We start from the raw sequence: 10,528 nt of genomic DNA on the forward strand, positions 1-10,528 counted from the left end.
ATATGTAAGCATTCGTGTTTCTCGTTGTTTCATAGTATAAAATATATATTTATTTACTAAAAAATATCACTCAGACATTGACCCATGGATCTTACACTACAATATTCTTTTACCACTTCATTATATTCATCCCAATGATCCAATGCCACAAGTCAAAGTGGTATAGAGAAATTAAAAACAGAAAACTATCTTTAAAAAAGAAATCAAACATATTCTTAATTAAGATTTATTTATTTTAAAAAATATAATAACTATCTTTTTTAAAATATTTTATTATTTCTCTTTCCTCTAATTACGTCTCTTTCATTTTTCTCTCTTTTCTATTTTTATATGCTTTTAAAATTAAAAAATATATTGAATTATTTATATATTTTTTATAAATTTAAAATAAATAACTCATAAAAAATCAAAATTTAATTTAATAAATATAAACAAAAAAATTATTATTTCTATATATTTATATTATATTTTTTTATTAAGTCTGGATACATTAAATATAACAAAAATTTATTTTATTTTTATCGTATCTCACTCCTATTCAACTAACAAAATTATTGGGCGGTTGGGATTGTGTCGATCATTCATCTTGCATCATGTATAATTTTTACGAGAAAAAAAATAGATATGTGTCGTCACATAAGTTTTGAAATCTTGACTAATAGTCAGCTGCAAAAGTCTTGTAGTTTTATGCTGACGGATAATGGGTCAAGGCCCAGGGTCACATTCATTGGGCTTGGTCCCGGTAATGAATTTAGATTGTTACAATTTGGGCCTTCACTCGGCCCAAATTCTACTTTTAGTTCCTCACATTCACATATCATTGATTCGTTAATTAATTGTAGATTGAAAATACATATTAATAACACATTTTCAACAGGGGCATATCTAAAAAATTTAGCCCGTAGTCAAAATAATATAAATTAATATTTCTTATATTATTTTTAAAAACTTTTTTAAGCTATAAAATCATTTAGCATGATTTTATAATTAATAAATTCTAAAATTTTGTTTTCAACATCTTAGTAGACAATACAAAAATTATCGTTACTATGAAAAAAAAACAAAAACCTAAAACTGCTTATATCCTATTTCCAAATAATTATGCTATAACCTATAAGCAATGCAGTTGAAAATTAATATAATCTTTTGGAATAGTTTAATATTTTTATTTATTTTGTTAATATATATTTTAATATGTTTAATTTTTAAAATAATTAAGATCATCAAAGGAATATAAATGTAAAGAGAAAAAGAAAGAGAGAGCAAGAGAACTAAGAAAATTTGGGGGAAAATGCCAAAACATTGTAGCATCAATATTTTTGAAAATATTAATGTGCAAAATATAATTGTTAAGTTGTCTCTATTATCGTTTATTATGATGTGACATTTTATGTAAGTATTTCATGTTACATATCATAAAATAATTGATGATTAGACATATTTAAATGCATCTCATATAACCATTAAATGCTGAAATTTTTCATGTGAAGATATTTTTAAATTTTATAAAAATCAAAACTAACGCAGAAAATTTTGAAGACTAAAACCATATTTAATTATATTTATAGACACTTAAACTTATTTAAGTCATCTTTTTAACTGGAACAAGAATCGTGATTATGTGAAGCGAGTTAACTTTAAAAATACGTCCTGAATTCAAAATTATGAAATATGAGACTCGTTTGAATATAATAAAAATATTTTTAATCAAAGTACACTATTTTATATGTTTAAATTTATTTTTAAAGATTAAAATGAATAAAAATATTATAAAAAGATTTGAATAAAAGATTACAGTATTTAAAAAAAGATGCAAAAGAAGAAGATAGGGACTAATAACTTTTCACTAATTTGAAAGGGTAAGGCATGTACGATGAGTAGGTTAATTAACTATAGTTTGAACTTAACCGATACTATGCAAATGAAAGGGATAAGAAGGGAATTACCAATAACATCCATCACCGACGTTGTGGCATTCTCACAGTCACAGTCACAGTCACAATGAAGCACTCAACATGGCCTCGTTCTTCCTCTTCCAATCCCTTCTCCTCCATCCCTTTCCCATCCCATTTCTCCGCCGCGCGCTCCACCCGCCTCCGTTCCCGCCCTCCGCCGTCCCAACCATCCCCCTCCGGCCGAGACTTCTCCGCCCTCCCCTACGACGTTCTCGTCAAGATCGCCGCCTCCTTCGACCACCCCAACCTCCGAGCGGCGTCGCTGGTCTGCCGGTCGTGGTCGGAGGCGCTGCAGCCGCTTAGAGAGGCGATGGTTCTTCTGCGGTGGGGGAAGCGCTTTAAGCACGGCCGGCGAGGGTTCCGTCCGAACGCCGACAAGGCTCTGGACTCGTTCATGAAAGCTGCCGGTCGTGGCTCCGCGTTGGCCATGGTGGACGCCGGTCTCATTTACTGGGAGAGAGGGGAGAAGGCTAAGGCCGTGGAATTGTATCTGAAAGCTGCTGAACTCGGAAATTCTTCTGCACAGTGCAATTTGGGAATTTCCTATCTCCAAGGTTTCCCTAATTTTGAGTTCAGTTTTGTTTTTATATATTAAAACATGGAAGAGAACCTATCACACGCTGTTACTTTTTAGTATTAGTACTTTTTTAAAATTTGAAATATAGGCTATGCTGTTACTTTCATTTGAGAGTTTTTAATGAATGAATGCTTAGAATGGGAAAGAACATTATGCTGATAAGTATTATCTATGATATGCAGCTGAACCTCCAAATACTGAGGAAGCTTTAAAATGGTTATATAAAGGTTCTATTGGTGGGAATGTTCGTGCCCAGTACCAGCTTGCGCTTTGTCTGCATCGTGTTGGTGGGATCCGTAGCAATATGAGAGAAGCTGTTGGTGCTTTGTTCTTGTTTGTCCTCTTACTTTTAATTATGAATGAATGGATGGATTTATTGCAGGGAGGGTTTAAAGGATGGGAAATATGGTTGGTTCTTTGTTTGAGAATTGGCTTGTGATATTGGGTGTTTTTGGTTCTTTTCTTACGGTGGTATGTTTTGATCTTTGCTTTTAACAAGTTTTCCCTGCAACAGGCTAAATGGTATCTGAAAGCTGCGGAAGGTGGTTATGTCCGTGCTATGTATAATATCTCCTTATGCTATTCCTTTGGGGAAGGACTGACACGTAATCATCAAGTAGCAAGAAAATGGATGAAGCGCGCTGCTGATCGTGGGCATAGTAAAGCTCAATTTGAGCACGGACTTGCCCTCTTTACTGTAAGTATTTGTCTCTTTATTAGCTACTACTCCTTTGTACTTTGTAATGTTTACCACAGAATAAATGAAGTATGTCTTAGGAATTTTTTCTGACTTTGAGAAAAACCTGACTTCATGGCACTTTTTTAGAGTCTGTAATTTTGCCATATATTTTTGTTTCATTCTCTATGTTCTAGACCTCTGTTCAGCTATTTTTCGAGTGCATTATAATAGTTGTAGACATACACACTGACTTGCAAAATGTTATTTGCCTTTTCGATTGGAGTTCTACGTTCTTTTTTATCAGTTAGCCCAATGCTCTATTTATTGGTTTTCTTGTCTGGATCATGTTTATATTATTGGTATAGCAATCAGCAATGACTAAAAATATTGGTAGGATTATGGTAATGATACATAATTGACTACTGGATGGTTCTAATATGTTGTCTGATATGGAGGGATAATGTATGATTTGTTCTGTACAGGAGGGAGATATGATGAAGGCTGTGGTATATTTGGAACTTGCAACTCGTGCTGGTGAGAAAGGCGCCACTCATGTCAAGAATGCAGTTCTTCATCGGCTTTCAGCAGCTTCACGTGATCATGCCATGCATCTAGCTGACAGTTGGCGTGCTTTGCCATCTAGTTGAGTCAAACCTTATATTGCTTTGTGAGCAAGAAAATGCATTACCTTGATCAGTTGCATCATTAAGGTGAAGAAGACAAGAAGGCCTAAGCATAAAACAAAGAAGGCAGGAGTTGATTAGGCAACTTCCTTTGCCTACTAATCCTGACTACAATAGTGGTTTTCCTTTATTTATAAACAAAACTAGACGAGTCCTTTGTGAACCGCCCTATTGACCAATTGAAAGTTCCACGTAGAAACTGTAGAGTGTGATGGGCATTTTTAGTCATAAATGGCCGTCTAGAAAATTGCAAATTCATATTACTCTAGACTATATACAGGATGAATGTATGATAATGAAGTACCAAGTTTTCTTATTGGCTTTACAATAGAAATAGTTAACCTCTAATATGATTCATAGCTAATCTGCAATTAATCAACCTTATCCAGTTTTATTTTGTTTTTATTTTATTTGACATACAATTAGGGCGTAATGTAATTTTTCTCCTTACATGATGTATCGGGTTTAAGCACCGGTTGGGTTACGGACGTTTAGGAAAAATACCCGGTTGTTTCTTGTTGCCTTCTAGATAGACTTTGATTGTTCAACTGGACCAGAAATAAAAGTGGGAAAAACAGTCAAAGGAGCGGGATATCATAAATGATTAGTTCTGGTTTTTGTATCGACATCGTGAAATAAGATAGCATGAGATTGCAACCAGAATTGGTGCTTTGTGGATGCGGATCAAATAGGAGCAATGTGGACATGAAAGGTTTACCTTGCAAAATTTACGTCAAGCCTCTTTCATGCACGAAAAGGGTACATGCAATGGAATTTCAACGGCCCGGCTTATCTTAATAACCACAATTTGTGGAAAATTAATGCACGAAATATGCAACAAGGAGGAAATTTAAGTAAAGCCAGGTTCTATTGCCCCTTCAATTACATACTTTTGCCAACATGTTCTCTATGAAACGCACCTACTTTCCAATGACCTATATTCTACACATGGCAGGAGAAAGAATACGCACACAAACAAAGGAAGGAAGAAACACTTTCTTTTTTTTCAACGTTGCAACCGGGCCTCCCGTAACCGCTTTTAAAAAACATTCAGAAAAAGGAATTACTAGCCATGTTCATTCTCTATCACTGAAGTAATGCATTTCCTGATGTCTCTTACTGTAGAATATTATTTAGCCCACTAAAACGAGCAGGCCTAAGTTCTTTCAATTTGGAGCTTTCTACATGAGTCAAAGACAGAATGAGCACACAAGCACTTTGCAACATAATGGAGCGCCCATTTAAAAGTTGTGAAGAACGTCACAAAGACAATCAGGCCATCTCCTCAAAACTCAACTCTTAAGTCACAGGCCCGCTTCTGGAAGAATTCAAGGATCCACAAGATTGATAGCCACGCGTTTGCAGAACCAGGGATCAACCTAATAAGGAGAAATTTCGTACACTCAGATGCTACAATTATTTGGAGATATGGAATGAACTGTTTCACAGTGTTTACTGAGTGAAAACAAACCTGCACAGCTACTTTTTGAGACGCACAGTTAAATTTTATACCATCTCATAATACCATTATAGACACATTATTACTAAGTGGAACACATGCGGATTGCATTAAATGATGCAGATTTCACTTAATATTTAGTAATTCCTGCATAAATTTCAACCAGTAAGAGAGTATATTAAAAAGACATGTTAGAAAATATGTTGCTAGCATTCTTTAACAATGATGGAATATCTCACGAGCGAAAACAAACCTATATGAAGTCCAGGCCTGCTGCAAAATAACTCCACCATATATGGCTTTTCAACAAGTTCACTCTGCATAAAATCACATGATGAGATATAGCACCATACTATAAGTGAACGTAAAGAGTAATGATTGATTCCTGCTACCATATAGGAATGATGCTTACCCCTTATCATCTTCACTGACCCAACAAGCTCTCACAAAAATTCAGTTCTTTCTGTTAACATAAAATTCCAAACCCTGATGAATACAGCACATTTCAATTAACAAAATGTCACAATGGATGTGTTGACCATCAATCAAGACTGGTCATAGGTATACTGGTAAATAGACTTCTAACTGCAAAGCCACTGCACTTCTATGAAATATAGAGAACATGCTTGATGAACAAAATAAGTATACAAAAAACAAAATCAAATGACTAAATTAATTCTCCAATAAATTAATCTCTGCACAACTGTCACCCCATTAACAAGTTTCATGAGGGGAAAAAAGGAAAGAAGAAACAGCCTATGCTGAAAAACTTATGTATTTTCTTATGTATGGTTTGTTCCTATAAAACCCCCTTATTCTCCCAAAGAGTTGGCCAGATGCAACTAACCCAACAGTATATTGATGAACCCACAAAAACACGGGGTCAAAAAAGTAGCTGAATTTGTGGTCAAGGCAAATATGATATCCTTTGAGAATTCATTCCTGCATGATACAAATTGAGGTGGACTATTGCTCTTGACACCAATTCTCTTATAGGCTGAGGAAGAACTGCTCTATCTGCACCCTCTAGAGCCGTCAACACCCTTGCCTGTTCCAAGGACTCACTGTTGCCAGAGTGCAGTGCCAGGTAGCAAAGGAGAGTTAGCCCATGATACATCTGGGTAACTTCATTACTCCTCAGCAGTCTCATCAGTGCTTGGACTCCATTGAATTCAATTATTGTCTTAGAATGCTCCACATGTAGGAAATTATCTGGAGAAGCAAACTTGGTAAGGGCAACGGCTGCTTCACCTGCTACATCTGTGTTTCTATTACTCAGCTGTGTTACTAGAGGCTCAATCACTCGAGTCTCTCTAGCAGGAAATGTCCTAGCCAATGAACCAATAGACTTCATCGCTGGAATTTGCAATGACGGACTGTCCACCTCTTTAATTATCCCTAAGAGCTGTTCCACAACAGCTTTAGCAGCCGGAGAGTTAGTCTTAAATGCTGCCCGGCGAAGGTCAGCATTGGATTCAGCCGCAGCTGTTATCTCCATTATCGTCATCAAGCAATTGAACTGCAGCTCTCCTTGCTCCTTCTCAACAATCTTAGCCAAACAAAGCATCCCTTTGGTCTCAGTTATCTTCCTACTGTTGGACACACTTCTTCTCGCGAGCATCCACAAAGCCTCAGCACAACTAATTTTCAGCTGAAGCTTCACATCAGGATCCTCATTCTCCCTCTCCTTCCTATGGTTCCCTCCCCGGCTACTTCCCTCCATATACAAATACGAATTAGAGTACGAATTTGCAAACTGCCGAGTACTAGGCCTACCCCCGGATCTCTTCCCCAATTCCTTATTCATCTGAACAATTGAATGAATGCTCTGCTTACCCAGTTGCCCAATAGGATCATCCACAAAAGTATCAAACGACAAGAGCGTTACAAGCGGCCTGATCGCGTTCTCCCTCGCGAAATCTTCCTGAGCAACAGGGTCATGCTTGGCCATCCTTGCAACCAAATTGGCAGCAAGTGTCTGAACCCTCATGGGAGAGTCAGCAAGCACCTGAACAACAGTAGGGACCCCAAGCTCATTCACAATCACTCTAACTCTTTCCAAATCATTGGCCAAATGACACAAAGCACTAGCAGCAGCAATCTGAGCAAGAGGGGAAGAAGCTTCCTTGAGAAGCTTCAACAAAGGAGGAACCCCACCTTCCTCAACTATGATCTTCTTATTCCTATCATTATCTTGTGCAAAAGAAGCAAGTTCATTCGCAGCTTCAATTCTATCATTCAATTGACCCATTTGAACGGAAGCGATAAAAGACCATACCCAAGCCAGAATGGGGTCATTGCTGGCAATCGGAGGGAGGGAGAGCACGATTCCTCCGCCTCCGCCTCCGCCTCCGCCGCCGTCGGCGTCGAGGATGCTGAGGAGCCACTTCATGTCGCCGACGGAGGTGTCGAGGTGGCCCAGGACCTTGCGGAAATCGGCGGCGCTGACGATGGTGACGACGCGGCGGAGGATGCTCCGGCGCTTGCACTTGCGGACGAGAGTGAGGGCGCGGTCGAGATTCTTGGCGGTCTCGGCGGCGACGCGGCGGATTGGACGCTCGTAGAGCGGCGGTGCCGAGGCGGCGGAGGCGGTGGCGGTGGCGAAGCGGACTAGGGTTCGGAGCATTTGGAGGAGACGATCAACCTGCTTCCACACTTCGGAGCACTCGAGCTTGAACGACTCAACCTCCTCAACCGCCGAGCGAACTCGCTCCGCCACCTGAATCGGGGACCATAACTCGTCCTCCACTCGGTTCTCCGACGACGACGCCATCTCCGCCGCGCCGACTCAGAGTCGCTTCCGCCGAGTCAATCACTGAATGATTCGAATGTTTTTGGAGCTAGTGATGTTGGAGGATAATCGGATGAGGACTGAGTCAACCGAGTCTACGCTGAGTCTGATACAATCCGAGTCGTGAAACGAAATGGGCGTTAACGTTGTTGTTCATTTGTTCTTCTTCTTCCTCTGCCACGCATGTTTTTATGTTCGTTTGTCCTAACTCCAACTTTTGACAAATTAAGTAACTTCTCTCTTCGCTTTTATTAATTAAATTTGGAATAATTAATTTACTTTTTTAATCTTTAATTTAGAAGTTGAAATGCCAAATTAATGTTCAGGGTGCTTGGGGAATCAAAGAAACATTTTTTAGATTAATTTAAGTATTTAGCTTTAGGTTATTGTGTGTTTTGGCAAATTGCAACGCAAGCAAGCAATTTAATTTTTTCCTGTAAGGGATTGGGTTTAATTAGTGTTACGAAGGGATTTGATTTTACTAAATTAGTGGTTTAAGAAAGACGAAGTGGAGTCAAATTGACTCGTACGTAACGTAACCTCTGTCACAAAACTTGTCATTTATTCTGTAAAACATTACACTGTTCATTGCTCTCTCTCTCTCTCTCTACTTTTCCTATACATGCTGATGGGTGCATGCCGTATTCTTGCATTCTTGTTGCCCAAGTTGATCGATAATATTTTATCATTTTTCATTGGTATTTTTTAGTAAGGCACTACCCTTTAATTAATTATTAGTCACTGGTTACATTTATATGAAATACTAATTAAATATGGTTACAAAGGGTACCAATACTTCCTTTGAAATTCAAACAATGGAAACCTGAATAATTTCCTATTATTGTATTAGTATTTTGTGTGTATATATATAACAACAAAAGAAAACAGAAACGTATGTGCCATTTTTATAATCTGCATCATATACGTCAGGTAAAAAATCTGAAAATTTGTTATTTTTAATATTTATGTGGTTAAACAATAATCTTTATTATAATAGAAATTATGAAACAGTTATTTTCTCTTCGCAAATGTTATTTTTTACCGAGTATAAACATTTATATTTTATTTAAATAATAAACTCATTTCCAATTAGTCTCGTTTAATGTTACAAATATCTTTTTATTATTTTTAGACATTAAAATTGTATTTGAAATTTAATATTAGAAGTCTTGATAGAAATTTCCAAACACTTGATCAAACATGCAAACGGACATGTTGAAAGACAAAAACAGCACGCAAATAACCAGTCCAAGATACTATCATAATATTGAAGTCGAGAATTTGAATCTCCACACCTCCCAATCCAAATTTGTCCAACTACGACCACAGAAAAAATAATGAAAAGCAAATTGGACCCATTAATTGACTGGTCAAACGTATATACCACGGGGAGACCTGAACTCCGAAGTCGTATTGTAACTTGAACCCACATTCCTAACAAAATGAGTCTTTTCAAAGTCATACCCAACTCGCTTTTTCCTGGCAAGTAGTAATATAATAGAATGGTGAATCAAGCCCCTTAATCCACGTTCATCAAAATAGATTAAATGTATGGTTGGAAATCTAATTAAATTAAGTTAAATTGCGTCATGTTATTTTCTATTTCTTTCTTTACTTTTAGTCACTCCTTAGCATATCAATGCATTCCTGTGTCATTCACAAATAATGGGATAATAAGTTGCAATTTTTTTACTATAAAAATTGTGTATATTTCAAAAAAATAAGATGCGTATAAACTACAACAACATATAAACACGAAATGAGGTTGTCCAAACTATATAGAAACAACAAAAGAAAGGTTTTATGCACTAAAGAAAAAAGAATGATGGCATTGTTCCACAAACCGAGACAAATGAAGTGCAGCAAAATGGAAAAAGGAAGGCACAAACACAGCACAATGGGTGGCTACCCCTGTGTGAAGGTTGATGCTACAACAAAACTACAATACAACAATGAGGATGAAATTGAAGCATCTCTTCTTCTCTAGAAGCTCTCAAACCTTACAAACAAGTCACAAGTTGGCTCATCTATAACTTTCCAATTTAAGAATGCCAGTCTGCCAATGAAAATAACGACATGCCAAATCCACATGTGGCCCCCTTCTTCGCCAGCTTTTGTTGAACAAAGAAAACTTAGTTACATGTAAATTATGTATAATTTGTAGATATGAATCTTTAAATGAAAATGTGTTTGGAAATTTTTTTAAAAATTAAATATTTTTAAGAGCTGGTTCTTTTTCTCATTAATATTTTTCTATATTAACATTATTTTTTATTCCGGTATAAATTAAAACTTGAATTATATAATTTATTTTAATTCAAAAATTATTATAATTATATAATAAAATATTTATTATTAATAATTAAAAATTATAATATCTGTTA

General features: G+C 36.6%; 2 protein-coding genes across 4 annotated transcripts; one reads left to right on the forward strand and one right to left on the reverse strand.

The window, feature by feature from the left end:
• Positions 1-1,939: 1,939 nt before the first annotated feature.
• Positions 1,940-4,270, forward strand: LOC113869344 (F-box protein At1g70590). Its single transcript, XM_027505630.1, has 4 exons — positions 1,940-2,509; positions 2,715-2,848; positions 3,047-3,229; positions 3,694-4,270. Exons 1-4 carry the CDS (start codon positions 2,002-2,004, stop codon positions 3,856-3,858), a joined length of 990 nt encoding a protein of 329 aa, XP_027361431.1. The 5' UTR covers positions 1,940-2,001; the 3' UTR covers positions 3,859-4,270.
• A 478-nt stretch (positions 4,271-4,748) lies between these two features.
• On the reverse strand, positions 4,749-8,366 carry LOC113869144 (ARM REPEAT PROTEIN INTERACTING WITH ABF2). Of its 3 annotated transcripts, XM_027505316.1 has the most exons (3): positions 5,766-8,366; positions 5,607-5,670; positions 4,749-5,273 (listed from the first exon to the last, which is right to left on the reverse strand). In XM_027505316.1, exon 1 carries the CDS (start codon positions 8,124-8,126, stop codon positions 6,261-6,263), a length of 1,866 nt encoding a protein of 621 aa, XP_027361117.1. In that variant the 5' UTR covers positions 8,127-8,366; the 3' UTR covers positions 4,749-5,273; positions 5,607-5,670; positions 5,766-6,260. The 3 variants fall into 3 exon arrangements, with proteins under 3 accessions (XP_027361117.1, XP_027361119.1, XP_027361118.1); XM_027505318.1 differs by lacking the exons at positions 4,749-5,273; positions 5,607-5,670 and having other exon boundaries at positions 6,042-7,160; positions 7,407-8,319; XM_027505317.1 differs by lacking the exons at positions 4,749-5,273; positions 5,607-5,670 and having other exon boundaries at positions 6,068-6,514; positions 6,605-8,319.
• Between the last annotated feature and the right edge of the window lie 2,162 nt (positions 8,367-10,528).

This window comes from Abrus precatorius, unplaced genomic scaffold (genome assembly GCF_003935025.1).
Source record: "Abrus precatorius isolate BTA unplaced genomic scaffold, Abrus_2018 Scaffold6, whole genome shotgun sequence".
Taxonomy (NCBI): Eukaryota; Viridiplantae; Streptophyta; class Magnoliopsida; order Fabales; family Fabaceae; genus Abrus; species Abrus precatorius.

Coding starts and splice junctions, on each gene's coding strand:
- LOC113869344 (XM_027505630.1), top strand. CDS start 2,002: ATGAAGCACTCAACATGGCCTCGTTCTTCCTCTTCCAATCCCTTCTCC. Junction 2,510..2,714: donor GGGAATTTCCTATCTCCAAG/GTTTCCCTAATT, acceptor TATGATATGCAG/CTGAACCTCCAAATACTGAG. Junction 2,849..3,046: donor GTAGCAATATGAGAGAAGCT/GTTGGTGCTTTG, acceptor TCCCTGCAACAG/GCTAAATGGTATCTGAAAGC.
- LOC113869144 (XM_027505316.1), bottom strand. CDS start 8,126: ATGGCGTCGTCGTCGGAGAACCGAGTGGAGGACGAGTTATGGTCCCCG.